Source organism: Equus caballus, chromosome 4 (genome assembly GCF_041296265.1).
Source record: "Equus caballus isolate H_3958 breed thoroughbred chromosome 4, TB-T2T, whole genome shotgun sequence".
Lineage (NCBI taxonomy): Eukaryota > Metazoa > Chordata > Mammalia > Perissodactyla > Equidae > Equus > Equus caballus.
This window is the reverse complement of record NC_091687.1, coordinates 36011687-36027303: the sequence shown is the minus strand read 5'-3', so window position 1 is coordinate 36027303 and position 15617 is coordinate 36011687. Positions and strand designations below refer to the sequence as shown.

At 41.0% G+C, this 15617-nt stretch overlaps 1 protein-coding gene across 1 annotated transcript in view; it reads left to right on the top strand.

Moving 5' to 3' along the window:
• ABCB1 (ATP binding cassette subfamily B member 1) overlaps positions 1 to 15617 on the top strand; it is a 197270-nt gene that overhangs the window by 117156 nt on the left and 64497 nt on the right. Inside the window, exon 5 of the mRNA XM_014739171.3 lies at positions 8396 to 8552. Coding sequence (XP_014594657.2) covers positions 8396 to 8552 — 157 coding nt within the window. The remainder of the gene's footprint in view (positions 1 to 8395; positions 8553 to 15617) is intronic.

Genomic DNA, 15617 nt, shown 5'->3' with positions numbered 1-15617 from the left:
AGCAATCTCAAGCTTGCAGTGTTAACTGTTTTCTGCACACCCTCCCTGTTAACTTATTTCTACTATGATGGTTTTCAGCAGTCTTGAGAAAGTGATGAAAAAGAGATAAGGAATAGTTCCAGTTTTGCCCAGATCTTAGTCTAGAGCCAGAGCTTTTGGTAACTTAAACCATTTATGATTGGTTAAGCTTTTATCTGCCTGGAATTGAAGATTTCTTTGATGCTCTTATCTTCCGATCACCTGTCATTCTTCAGTCATTGAGAGTTTACCCTCTGACTCAGTGTCTCCCTTTCTACCCCTGGTGCTCCTACTATCTTAGATGACTTTTTTGGTGTTATGAATAACCTCTCCTTGACCATCACAGCTCCAATAATCTTTTCCTCTCCTTCACCCCAACCATTCACTCATATAGTCACATCCTGGGTTTTCTTGTTGTTTGAAAAACTTTTCTCCCTCTAAAGTGATCAATTCAGGCAGTCACCTTAAATTAGCCAGCCATCTCCTCTCTTTTCAATCTGCTCACTATTCTCTCTGGATCTTCAGCACATTGACCCATCAATTTCCCATCAGCCTCTTCCTGTCTTCAGTCACTTTCTTATCCAGCTTAGACTAATGACCATCACTTTAGTTATTCTCTTGTCAAAACTATAAACTTTCTTTCACCTATTTGTCATACACAGCCCAGGCAAAATCAGCCATCTGCTTTCTTGGTGCCTGAACACCGACACCTGACTGGTGCTAGGGAAAATCTCACAACAGGGTATACCCAGCACAGAAATCCTTTTCCACATGTTCTTGCTGACTATGTCAATCCTCTACTCTTTTCACAGTTTCCACTTCTTCTCCCCGACTCTGAACCCCTCCTCTCAAGTCTTGGTGGATGACCTCTCTCTTTATTTCACAAACTGTATTTTCAGTCTTTCCCTCTCAAGGGGGTCTTTCTCATTGACGTTTACACGTCAGGTGTCTTTAATTTTGCTAACACCCTTCTTAAATCCATTCCCCTCTAGCTTATTTCACACACAGGAGCTGCCCTTACTTTCTATCTCAGTTTCACCTTGCAATCACTTCCTAATGTGATATAATTTGGCTTCTGTCTCCACCACTCACCAAATTCAGTGGACATGTTTTGATTCTATCTTGACCTTTATGTAGCACTTGACACTGTCCACCATGTTCTTTCTTGTTTGCTTCTGTGATGCCACAGTCTGCTGGTTTTCCTTCCAGCCCTTTGTTTTTATTTTCGTGTCACCTTTGCCTGTGAAGTTCGAATTCTTCAACCCCTTATATCAGGAGTCAGTGATGGTATTGGCATTTTTCTAGTTTCACACAGCCATTTCCAAATTGTTTTTATGCAAAACTCCTTTCTCATTTGGGTTTTGTTCTGCACAGTTATAGTATCTTCTCTTCATTTTCACTGATATCCTACCAATTTCTAGTTACTTTTGCTCCTCCGTAGAGGACATTGGCATTAGATTGCTTCTACTTCATTCACCTGTGCTCTCAATATTCTATACTGGTGACCTATAATAAAATGACTCCTTTGACCTCTTCAGTTCCAACAACTTTCACCCCTATTCTACTTTAGTAAATTACACTGTGGACAAGGACTTTGGGCTTATCATCTGGGTGGACTGTCATATAAGGAACTGTAAACTCAAATGTGTCAGTCTCTAACCCCAACTTCTGATTCCTCCTATCTTGGCCATTCCTCTTTATTATCCTTTTTTGGCATTGTGTATTCATTTCCTATTGCTGCTGTAACAAAATACCACTGCCTTAGTTGCATAAAACAAAACAGGTTTACTACCTTACATTTCTGGGGCCATAAGTCTCACGGTGCCATCAGGGCTGGGTCCTTCTAGAGGCTCTAAGAGAGAAACTGTTTCCTTCCCTTTCCACATTCCTAGACTCATGACCCCTTCCTTGCATCACTCCAGCCTCTTACTTCAGTCATCATTTCTCCTCCTACAGAATCTGATCATCCTGGCTCCCTCTTCTAAGGCCCCTTGTGATTACATTGGGCCCACTTGGATAATCTCGCCATCTCAAGATCCTTAACATCTGTAAAGTCCCTTTTACCATGTAAGGAAACATGTTCCTGGAATTAGGATGTGGACATGTTTGGGGCGGGGCGGGGGGCGTTGTTCTGTCTACCACACGTAGTCTAGACTTTGCTCTGTCAACCACTCTTTTTACTCCTAGTCCCCCTCCTCCATTTCTGCTCTTCTAAAATTTATTCCACCCATAGAAGTCACATCAAATCACCCCATTCCTCCCTTATACCCCTCTAATGCCTTTCCTTTACACTTAGACAGAAAGTTTAGAGTAAAACCCAAACTCCCTCCTGTGGCTATGAAAGACCATACATAATCTGCCCTCTGTCTCATCTCTGATTTCACAGCAGACAAGTCTCCTTCACTCTGCCGCAGCGGTAATTTTGTTTGGTCCTTGAGACTCAGCAGTCTTATATTCATCCCAGGACCTTTGCGTTTGCCATTCCTGCCTGGAATGCTCTGTCCCCAGATTGTCACATGACTAACTGCATCCTTCTTGTCACTGAGGTCACAGCTCAGATGGTGCTTCTCAGGGAGCTTTTCTCTGTCCAGCCAATCTGAGCCAGCTGGCCCTGCCTGTCACTGTGGCACATCTTCCTGTGTGATATTTCTTCTGTGTACTTACCACTGTCTGCTTTCTGGTTTTTATGTTTGTCTTCTCTCCGAATCTAAGCTCCACGAGGGCAGGGGTTTTGGTATGTTTTCCTCATTGCTGTACTCCAGGTGCCTGGAACAGTGCCTGGAACTTGAATAGGTACTTAGATATTGAATGAATGTTGAATACGTCTGTCCCCTCTTTTACTATTTGCACAATAGTGAAATGTAATGTAAGGTTTATGAGCACAGGTAGCTGGTCTCATTCACTGTTGTTGCCAGTACCTAGAACTGACCTTGATCTTTATTAAGTTCTTAATAAATATGTTTTGAATGTTGAATGAATGAATGACTGAATCCACCGACTTCCCTCTCCAATCCAGGCACTGTGGTGAGGTCATGTTCACCTTCTACCCTCTGAATATTACCTCAACTACTGTCCTGCCAGCACTTTCTACTTACTTGTCCTGGGAAGCCCAACCCTTGTCTTTCACTGCTGATCAACCTTCCTTCTATGTGGTTCTGGTTCACCTTTCTCTCTTCCCTATCAACATCTAACCAAACATTTTCCATTTCCTGGTATTTAAACAGCTCCCGATATAGTTAGTTTATACCTCTGTCTTATGTTTGACCTGATGTGTTACAACATTTTTTGTCTACCTGCTCCTTCACTGTAGCTCCTGAAAAGTCTTATTAATTTTACATTCCCAAAACCAATAACAGTATCTGCTTATGTTGTATATTATTATATTGTATGCCTAATAAAGGTGTCTTTTATTAAGTCTCATTTTTATCCTTGTACCAACTATGTGAGGCTTGCTGTGTATATGAATACCTTCCTCATCTTATAAATGTGGAAAGTGAGACTCAAGGTTATTAGTAAATTTTTTCCCCCTCAAGGTCTCCTTGCCTGTAAGTGACAGAGCTAGGACATTTCATGGAGGCCTTTGTCTTACTCCACATTATGTACCCTCAAATCTTCTCACCACTTTCTCTCCAGAAATCAGTCTTGCCTCATGTCGCAATTAAATGTGAGGTTCTGAACTATTTGAATGTCCTTATTCTTGGAAAGTTGTTTGTGTCTGATCTCACTCTTAGCTCGTTTCTTCTAGCCTGAGATGAAGAGACCGGCCTTTGCCTGTTTGAAAATCATCCTGCCTTCACCAAGTTTTATTATGAAAATTTTCAAACATGCAGAAAGGTAGAAAAGTAAAATTCACACTCATTTACCCATCATCTATATCTAATAATTGTTAGCATTTTGCCACACATTTCACCTGAAATTATAGATTTCATGATGTTTCATGCATAACTTCTTCAGTTTGTATCTCTCAAAAACTTTCCTATAAAACATTTTCGTATAAAACATATTACAATGATCATATTTAACAAAATGAACAGTAATTCCTTAATATTATGTAATGCTCAGTTCATATTCAAATTTTTCCAATTATCTCCAAAAAATGTCCTTAAGAATTGATTTGTTCAAAACAGGATCTAGTCAATAACTGCGTTTGTGTATTGTGTCTTCTGAGAAGAGAACAGTTTTCTCCTCTTTTTAAATGACATTGACATGTTGGAAAGACTGTACTAGTTGTCTTCTAGAGTGCCTCATCTCCTGGACTGTTTTTATTGCCTTTTTATGGCATCTTTTAACATGTTCTTCCATGCCTTGCATTTCTTATATGCTGCAATTTAGGTCTAAACGTTTTAAATACATTCATGTTAGGTATTTTTGGTAAGAAAATTGTGTAGGGGATGCTGTGTACTTCATGTCTCATTACATCTGGAAACATCAAATGTCCAGGGTATTCTGCCTTTTTATGATACGAAGTTTGATCACTTGATTCAGGTGGTGACAGATTGGATCCCTCCATTGTGGAAGGATCGCTATCCAGTTGCAACCCAGAGGGATCTTGGGGTATCATGAGATATCTTGTTTCACCTCATGGTTATAGCATCCACTGGTGATCCCTTGCCTCAGATTCTTGAAACAAATGTTTTCTTTATTCTCTAGGACGCTGCTGCATCTCAGTTTCCTTCCTGTATTTTCACCAGTCATCTCTTTGATTTACCTGTACACATGTGTAAGACTTCATTACCTAGTCCTCCCTTGACACAGCTTCCTCCTCTAGTAACCATCCTCTTTTTCCTTTTGCCCCAAGGTCATCAAAAGGATAGTCAACATGCTGTCTCTACTACTTCATCACCACATTACTCTTTTTTTCTTTTTTCTTTTTTAATTGAGGTAACATTAGTTTATAACATTATATAAATGTTAGGTTTACATCATTATATTTGATTTCTGTGTAGACTGCATTATGTTTACCACCCAAAGACGAATTACCATCAATCACTGTACCCATGCGCCCTGTCACCCCTTTGGCCCTCCTCCCTCCCCACTTCCCCTCTAGTAACCACCAATCTAATCTCTGTATCTATGTGTTCTTTGTTGTTGTCTAAATTACTCTTAATCTCACTTACTCTTTGTCTTTTCCTGGATGATTTTATCTACTTGCATGCTTCTGCTACGTATGCTAGTGTCACAGAACTATGCCTCAAACTCTGAATTCTCTCCACATGTTTCCTGGATAGCACTTCCAGGATGGGCGATCAAACAGGACCTTTCTTGAAAACCCTTGCCTCTTCTGGTTTGCCCTGGCTCAGTGAAGGGTGCCTCTTGGTCACTCAGCTTCTTCTCGCTGCTTCTATATCTATATTCTATCAAGCTGTCACCCTGCAGCTTGGCAGTTAACACTGCTCTTGGCAGTTAATCACAGTTAACAATGCTCTCTAAGCACACTGTGATATTCCTGCTCTGCTTACCGTTCTTTCTGGCTGGAATGCCTTCCTTTTTGCTTCTAAATACTTGCTGAACTTTCAAAACTGGGAGGAAGCATTACCTCCTCTGTGAAGCTTTTCAACAAAGGAGGGAATGCCCATTTCCTCAATTTTATGTCTGCCGTACTTTGCACACTCTGCTGTCAAAGCATGCAGAATATATATTGCATGTACTTCTTTTGCTTATCCTTCTTCCTTCTTTTTAAACACTCTGAAGGCAGGAGTTATCTCTTTGGTATTTATCTCTGGCTTTTATCATTCATTGAATAGGCACATAGTAAATGTTTATATTCATGGCCTGCTTGTTTTTATTACACCCAATGATTAGTTTTGGAGGTCAAGTGTCATGTGGGGGTGGTGATGAGAGAAATCCTTGCGTGTCAACTATCTTCTCCTCCTCTGTTGAGGAATTTGATGTTTTGTCCACTTCAGTACAGCCTCTGAGAGAAGATAAGTGGTTTCCGCCCATCTCTTTCTCCATTTTTGTGGGTTTTTTTTTTTTTTTTTTTTTTGGTGAGGAAGATTGCTCCAAGCTAACATCTGTTGCCAATCTTCCTCTTTTTTGCTTGAGGAAGATTGTCCCTGAGTTAACATCTGTGCCAATCTTCCTCTACTTTATGTGGGATAACACCACAGCGTGGCCTGACAAATGGTGCTAGGTCCCCACTTGGGATCTGGGCCTGTGAACCCTGGCTGTCTAAGTGGAGCGTGTGAACTTAAGTACTATGCCATGCGGCTGGCCCCTCCTTATTTGTGTTTTTTTTTAGGAGGTGGATGAATGCCTAGTTAAGACAAAGTAAAGAGTGGAAAAATTTAGCTTGTGTTTCAATGAAACATGAAAAAAAATTGCCAGAAACATATTCTCCCCCTTAAAAGTCTTAATTTATAAAGAGAATGATGTTTTTAGATTATGGAAAGTGTATGTCATTAGCCCAAACTTAAGCTCACTCAATTACATTTTTAAGAGCTAGAAAAATTTTAAATGCAAATATCTAAGAGTATATTAGATATTCTTCTTATATCAGACTTCTGTTTTCGCTAATTTTATAGTTCAGCTTCACTTTTTCTTTCCTGCTTTATGGACTGCCATTCACTACTGCTGAGAATTATTCTGTTCTTTATATCTCCACTTGTCGATTCAATACTTGTTCCCACTTATTGCTACTGTCAGTCTCTTCTTAGCTAACTTTAGGATTGATTTCTGTTTCTTTGTGAAGCATACGTAAGTTCTAAAATCTTATTTTCTGCTGCTGTGTCTTTTATGTTGCCTGATCTTGATCTTTGTTTTGTTTTGTTACCTGATCTTGATCTTTGTTTTGTTTTATATTCCCTGCCTAGTTGTTAGTGCCATCGAGTCCATTCCGGCTCCTAGCCACCCTGTGTATAGTGGAGTGCAGCTCTGTCTGGTCTTTTTCTCCATCCTCTCACCTTTTGGTGCTGTATCAGACATGCTCTGCTGCTAGTCACAGGGTTTTTGTGACCATTTATTCAGAAATGGGTGGCCAGGTCCTTCTTCGTAGTCTGTCTTAGTCTGGAAGCTCTACTGAAACGTGTCTACCACAGGTGACCCTTCTGGATTTGAAATACCCGTGGCATAGCTTTCAGCATCACAGCAACACGCAGCTGCCACAGTAAGACAGACAGATGTTGTGGTTTCCTGCCCGGGAAATGAACCTAGGCCAAGGCAGTGAGAGCGCCAGATCTTAGCCACTAGACCACCTCCCTGCCTAGACCTATGACTTCCTACCTAGTTTCCTCCAGATTACAAACTTGCTGAGTACAGACATGGTGAATCCACATGACAACCATGTGCCTCGGTTTATCCACAAACCACCACAGCTGACTTCATCCTGTTTCTGTTTTTTTCTTTCATTTGGTTTATCTTTTGGTCCTTAACTAGTTCCTTGAATTATACAGGGGAAGTATTAATTGCTTCCCAAATGGGCCTGTCACAGAGCCTGAGCCCATTCCTCTTACTGCGTCCTCTTCTTATCACTTTTTGGGTCCAAAGAATTGTTTCTTTCCTCCTTGTGACTTGTCCCCACTTAAAGAGATTATGCAAACCTGTACTGGTCAGTCATTATGGCCACATTCTATCTTAGAAAATCTATTCTTTGGGAAGCATACATCTAGCTCATTCCTTTTCTCTTCCTTCTCACTGTTGAGGCCTAATTACATTAAAATCATTTTACATTTGTGCTAATGCCATTATACAGCACACCTTTGACCCAAGCCACTTTCTTAAAACAATAAAACATGTTTCCTCAGTTGTGTCCATAGAGGGGTCTTTGGCAATCAAGATCTTTCTTGATTAAAAAGTTTTGAGATGAAAGGTAGCTTCTCTTCTTGGAAATCAGAGCAACAAATACTATATTTCTATTATTGTACCATTAAAGACTTTTACAATTTCTCAGAATGTTCCAAACTTCTCATCAATCCTCATATGTAAGAAGAGAGGACAGACTGAGTCCAATATGAAAAAGTAGGTCAGAACTCAATAGAAGAATCAAATGCCCATTTCTTTTTTTTTTTTTTTAAAGATTTTATTTTTTTCCTTTTTCTCCTCAAAGCCCCCCGGTACACAGTTGTATATTCTTCATTGTGGGTCCCTCTAGTTGTAGCATGTGGGATGCCACCCCAGCGTGGTCCGATGAGCAGTGCCATGTCCACACCCAGGATTCAAACCAACGAAACACCTGGCCTCCTGCAGCGGAGCGCATGAACTCAACCACTCGGCCGTGGGGCCAGCCCCCAAATGCCCATTTCTAATTAGGCTATTGCAGTAGTTAAGCTTGGGCCAGCGTGGTAGCAGTAGTAGTCTGAGGATATATTTGGAACGTGGAGCAAACCATCCATGACACTGTGCTAATTGTTCCTGTTCTCTACATTTTCTTTCTTTTTAGTTTCGCTATTCAAATTGGCTTGATAAGTTGTATATGTTGCTGGGGACTACGGCTGCCATCATCCATGGAGCTGGACTCCCCCTCATGATGCTGGTTTTTGGACAAATGACGGATAGCTTTGCAAATGTAGGAAATGTAGGAAACGAGTCTTATCCAAGTAAGTATTGTTTGTGGTACTGATTTTATTGGAAGCTTGAGGAAAAATGAGTCACTTAGAGTAATGTTTGTGGAGCCCTTACTAAATGTGGACTAGTGTGTTTAGTGCTGTGGGAGGTAGAGGGGGTCTAAGCTATAGTTCACATTTGTCAAGATTTTGAGAAGATAGTATTCACAAGCATTAGAATGCACAATGGAAGTGCTGGCAGAGATACGTAAAAAAGAGACAGCTCTATGAAGTCAGAAATATGCCAGAAAGTTTCAGGAGGAGGTATAGGGACCTAATCTGGACCTTGAATGATAAGTAGTAATCAGTTATGAGATTCTCTGACAAACTGGATATGGGTGATTCAAAATCATACAGGAGTCCAGGATGATTCTAAAGTTTTAGCCTGAGAAACTGGATAAACTGGATGTAGTTACCATCAACTGAAATGAGGGGGGTGGAGGGAGAGTAGGTTTAGGCAGTACATACCAGAAATTTAATTTTGGGCATTGTTACAAGTTGGGCTTTTTGTAAATAGATGCTAAAATGGAGAACTGAGGCCTAGAGAAGTTTGTGTGTGTGTGTGTGTGTGTGCGTGTGTGTGTGTGTCTATTGGATAGTTCATATACAAGAACAAGTGGGAAGAGAGAGTATTTGAGTGCCAATGCCCAAAGTTAGGTAGATGAGGAGGAGAAAATTTGTGAAAGTTTTCTTCTGATTACTGCAGTTTTCTTAGTGAAGTAGCAAAACATTTGGCTGGTAAAGAAAGGAGATCTAAAACAATCCTCCAAGAGAGTGGGAAAGTGAATGGACTGCTGAAATAATCTGGGTTTCACACACACACTCTCACACTTGATTGAGGAGGGGCTGGTTGAGAGCTCTGAGCTTCCAAGTCGCCTTTGGTTTAGCCTAGATAGATAGATAGATTGATTGATTTTTTTTTTGAGGAAGATCAGCCCTGAGCTAACATCTCTTCTCTTTTTGCTGAGGAAGACTGGCCCTGAGCTAAGATCCGTGCCCATCTTCCTCTATTTTATATGTGGCATGCCTGCCACAGCATGGCTTGCCAAGTGGTGCCACGTCTGCACCTGGGATCCGAACCAGCGAACCTGAGGCCGCCAAAGCAGAACGTGTAAACTTAACTGCTGTGCCCTTGGGCCGGCCCCAAGATAGATTGATTTAAACTAAACTACCTAAAGACTTACAACCTGGCGATGCTCAAGTAGTAGAAATGTTGAAAATGCCTGTTTAAGAATACACTTGAGAATACAGTGACACCACGAAGATTTTACAATGACCCTTCAAGTTTTGGACCTTTAAGTCTCTAATGAATGCTGTGTATCCTTTCCCCAGCAACGTGCACATAAATCTTCCTACCAATTTGGGGTATTTATAGATCCTTTTATACATGTCTGTGGGTCCTGAGAACCCCTTCTTTGTGATCCTGCAGAACACGTTTACCCTGAGGCAGGATTACTTTAGTTTTGTGAATGCACTTAATGAGCTGGGCCAGAAGATGTTATAGTATGTTTGAGTAATGTAAAATTCTTATGGATTTATTACGCACCTTCGTGGTATTCAAAGGGACCTGCCAAGAGGTGTTGTACTACCTTTGGATTGGCAGCTTGCTTTTATACCATTCACCAAAGGAAGTTCTCAGTGTTCTCTCTGAATTCATTGGTTCCTATGCATGCTATAGTTGGCAAAAAGTAGATTAGTTAAAGTGTATCTCTACAATATATTATAGAAATAGCAAAAAAAAAAAAAAAGATATACAGTACTTGATGCATTCTAGGTGCTTAAGAAATGGGATGAATAAATGCAAGACTGACTCAGAATTTTGTAGGTGAAAAAGAGCCTAGAAATTATCTGGCCCCAACCCACGATTTTATAGATGTAGAAACTGGTGCCCAGGAAGTTGAAACAATGTGGCCACGATGGAATTGCTTGCTAGTTGACAGAGCTGAGTTCCTGGGCCAGGAATCCTGCCTTTAGTCTGGTGTTTTTTCCCACTCTACTAGTAGTTTCAAACTCTGCCTAAAATTGTAGCAAATGCCAGCATTTTTCACTTGGTCTTTTCTCTCCCTGAGAGACCATTCTGTAGATTTACTTATTGGAATGTCAGGCAGATCAGCCAAGAGGTACAGCTCCTCAGGCCAGAGATGTGAAAGCAGCACAGGTGAGGAGATTGTAGCTCCTGGAGTCATTTCTGTCACCTGCAATAAACCCAACCACACTGAGTTGTAGGCTCTAGCCTGGGAAATGCCGGAGGGATTGATCATTGAAACAAAAGGTCCAGATTTCTCTTGCTGGTGGTTGACAGAGCTTCCTGCACCAGAAGACTGGAAATCATAGTGTTCTTGAGCTAGAACGGACCTTGTAGATCATTTAAGTCAGTGGTTTACTAACTCTTCTTTAATTAGAAACACTCCCCCCTACTCCCCCCACCCCCCCGCCCGAGTGTAAATAACATCTGACGTGGAAGCTCATCAGGTAAAACAGCCGAAAGGGAGGCTTCCTAGGTTGAAAGTGTTGGAGGGGAGCCCAGGCCAGGGTCTCTGCTGATTGTCTGTTCTCCTGCCTCCTGGCAGCAGTGTCGAGGTCATTCCACATAGAGCCCACCGCATATATACCCAATTGCACCCTGGGCCCAGAGCCATCCTCATCTCATCTCTTGCCTCCCTAACTCTAACTCGCTAACTGCTCTCTGTGCTTCCATTCTTACCCACTTGTGTGCACTTCTCCACACACTGTCAGAGTGAGCTTTTCCAAACACAAGTCTCGTCACATCTCTCCCATTGGTTTTCTGTAGCATGGAATAAATACACATTCCTTATATTGGCCTACATGGCCTCCTCCTGCCCCAGCAGTCTCATTGCTTATTACCTCCTCAGTACAGCCTACCACACTGACCTTCTTTCTGTTTTGTGATCACTCCCATCTCCTTCCTGGCTTGGGGCCCTGCAGAAACTGCCGCATCTATGTCTCTGTAATGGCTTCTTATCATTCAGCTCTCACTCAGAAAGACCTTTTGTTCCCAACCCAACCCAAAGTCAGTATAGCATCACTGCTTTATTTACTTATTAAGATTTATTACTCTAAAATTAATTTGTTAGTTTATTGGTTTGTTTATTACAGCTTCTCAAATGGGAAGAAAGGCATAAGGGGAAAAAAGGAAGTTCCTGAGAAAACCTATCTTAGCTATTTCAGCAGTGGTACCATGTCACATGAGGTTTGGGCCCTGAAAGTGACAGGATTTCATCCTTGCACAGAAATCCAATGAGATTAGAAAAAATGACTCTCTCGTTCTAGGTTGTGTCCCGAGTGTCTGGAACAGTGCCTAACATGAAGGCTCTATGGAAAATGGTTTGAAAACTAACTATGATATAATCTCATTTTACCAGTTAGGAAATCACAAATGTATTTATGCTATGTACTTTAAAATTTATGCTGTTCTTAAGTGTTCAGTAGGTAAAATAAGTTAACCTTCTGAGGTATTTGGGTCAGATAGAAATGTAATGTGATTCTTAAATGATATGGAGTCTTTAGGCAGTTTGGTGGGCACTGTTTAGTTGTAGGTTTCTTTGAAGTCTTGCTTGGGTAGGAAGATGGGATCTACTGTATCTCTTTGTAATCTTATGATATGTGAGACACTTGTATACAAAACAGAATGATTGGATGGACTATTTCAGTAAAGGGTCTGCATGTGTGGTGGCTCTGTGAAACCACTTGTACGTCTTTGGGACAAGCTAGGTTACAGCAGATAGAGAGGCTGTGCACTGAGGATACAAAGATATGTAAGATATAGTCTAGTTCTCTAGGAGCTGACACCAGTGGGAGTGGGCGGAGGAGATAGATACAAAGCATCATATTTCTATTCTAGCATTGACTTAGTAAATTGAATTGTGTATCAATTACTGTGGAATTCTGTGACAAGCTGCATCATTCTGCTTGGGGTAAGCCATTTGAGAGAAGGTCATATTTGAGCTCACTCATGGAAGAAGAGTCTTTTCCAGGACAAAAATTGTGTAAAAGGCATTCCAGATAGAGGAGAATGAATAAAGGCTTGGAGGAAGAAAGCTGTCATAAGTTCTTTAGTGCATCTCTCAGTGTGTGGAAAATATTTTGAGTCTAAAAGAGTGGAGCGTAGTCTCGTGAAATTTAAACAAAATGTTTTGTCATGCTCAGTTTCCCCTCCAATCGCCAAGGGCAAAGGCTTCAAGAACACAAAAGCCTAGAGGAAACTTAGGCACCGTTTTCTTTTATGCTGCAGCACTCCTCCGTGCAGACAGTGACTGCAGTACCCTGGCTACTGGAATGAGGAGAAGGGTGTGTGTTAAGAAAATATCTGGAAAATCATTGGTTGACATTTCAAAAGTGTTATCCTGTCATGTATATTGTGGCAGGATTGCAGAGAGACTAATATGACATATTTTGGATGTTGGACTTAGTCTTTTATGCAGTAGACTGTCACTGAGGTTTATTAATGGGAGCAAGATGATTGCATTTTTGTTTCCAATGGTAAAATCTGGAGCCCTGATTAGAACAGAAAGATCAGTTAGGAGGCTCTCGTTAGAGTAGAGGGAAGAGATGATGTGGACTTGAACCAGAGCATTGACCATGAGGAAGGAGAGGATTTGGGAGTGCAGATATGGGAGTCACTGAAGCTGCAGGAGTGGCTGAGGTGACCCTGGAAGTGTGCATGGAATTCTGGGAAACACCAGCATGTAGGAAGGAGGGAGAGCACAAGGAACCAGTGAATGAGCCTGTAAGAGAGGAATCAGAGTGGTGGAAGAGCCAGGAGAATGAGGTTCTGGAAGCTGGAAAAGGAGATGGTGGGCAAGAGTCTAAGCAAGTATTTTATTAAAATAAAAGCTACACTTAAGTGTTTGGCTTTCCTTTACTGATTATTTGCCTGATACTGTAATATAGCCCAGAGAGTTTCTGGCTTCTCCCACTGAAAAATAATGTTAACTTTTGGATACTGTTCAAATATTCTTCTTTATAACTATGGGTTTGGGCAGTAGCCCTTTGAGATCCACACAAGCAAGTGGACTATATCACCTCTAAGGTCATTTCAGCTTGAAAGTTTGGATTTTGTGAAAGCATGCCTAAGGATAAGAATGTTATCAGAAGCTCAGAGAGGAGGGAAAAATCTGGGACAGAGAGGTTTTAATTAATAAAAGTTGGCTGGCGGAAAAGAAAAGTTGATTAGAGGGAGTCTAAAGAACATAGCGTCTTTATTTCGTTCTTTGGTCAGTAGAGATGATCTCTGTCAGAGGACCTGCATGCTCCATTTTCATTCTGACTGGTACACTTTGACACTACTGAGGCACAAGTAAAAGGTACTTGGTGCTCGAGTTGGTTTCTGATGACTGAAACTATATATACATACATATACACACGTGTGTGTGTAATGTATAGTTGTATGCATAAACATGAAGGAGTCAATTTTGACCTTGAACATAAGGTTTTACTGTCTGAACTGTGTAAAAATGACGGTAGACCTAGAAGCTACCGTTGCCGAAGAGCGTTTGTTGAAATTCTCTTGGTCCCTTATCTCTAGAATTGGGAAAACTGATAGCAGCAGTGAGTAGAAAACAGAGATTTAGTTCAACTTGAAAATTTGTCTTGATTTGGTAGTGATCCACACTAGTGACAATTAATACCATTTGGAAACAGTTCCTGGCTAAATAGATAAGACAGTAAATCCCTAAGGAGAGATCTTCCAAGACTGATTTGGAGAATAATCGTCACGCAGCTATTTAGTATCCTGGTTTATCTTTGAAAATATGGAGCAGAAGCAATCTCAGAAGTGGTTAAAACAGTCTATCTGGACTCATTTACTCCCGCATTGACACAAGGTGAAGCCGTCACGGTTCTCCGCTACATGTTTTGCTACGTCTCTGCGTCTCTTTCTTACTCCCTTACTTTCTGCGTTACCCCTAAATGGAGTCTTCCCCAGGGTTCCGGCTTGGTCGCCCTTTTCTCCTTACCTGTCATCCTGTCCTCAGAGGTAAGGAGAAATGACTTTTTTCTTTTTTTGCCCTAAATTTAGCTATGGCCTCTAGCACATGACTCCTAAGTCTTCAGACCTGAGCTCTCTCTAGAATTCTAGAGCCACAACCTGAAAGAGAGGGATCAGAGTGGTGGAAGAATGAGGAGAATGAGGTTCTGGAAGCCTGAAGAGGAGATAGTGGTATCTTGGACATCTTGGATAACTGGACATCTTCAACTGAATGTCCCAAGCACCACAGAATAAAAACCTTCAAAACGGAATTAATAATCTTCTCACATCTGACCAGACCTGCTTTTTTTGCTGACTTCTCATTTCCCACCAGGGCACCATCATTCTTCAGATGCTTTGACTCGAGGTCTTGATCGTTTTTTGTTTTCACTCTCTCGACTTCTGTGCCATCAGTTGCTAAGGCCTGTAACTTTTCCTTCCCTAAATCTTAGTGGTACTTTCTTCTTTATTATTCTCATTTAGACCCTCTTTCCTTACATAATTGTAGTAGCTCAAGTATCTCAGTCTCTCCCTATTCTAGCTGGCAGCTAGTCATCCTCGACCATATATCTAATGATATCCTTTTCTGCTCAACACCGCTGAATGACCACTCATTTTTATACACCATACCTGCAGGGCCCAGATTAACTTTCCAGACACATATCCACCTCCTCCCATCCCCACAACACACCCCACACTCCAGCCAAAGTGGCTTACTCATTGTTCAAACATGCCGTGGACTTTTGCCTATCCCTGTTTTTCCTTTTGTCAGAAAAACTTTTCCTCTTCTTTCCCACACTTGTCAAAATCAGACTCATCTGAACTAGGCTGTCTCATCTTATAACATAACTTTTGAAGTGACTACAAGATTTAAAGTGTGCCTTTCCTGATGATCTGGCAATCTTGATTATGATAATTTATCCTATAAAAATATTTACCGTATATTCATATATATGTGTATGGGTATGTTTAATGGAGCATTGCTTGTAATAGTGAAGTATTGGAAACAACTGAAATAGATGCAACTTTGGAAAAATAGATACACATATATGTATATATATACACAATGACAT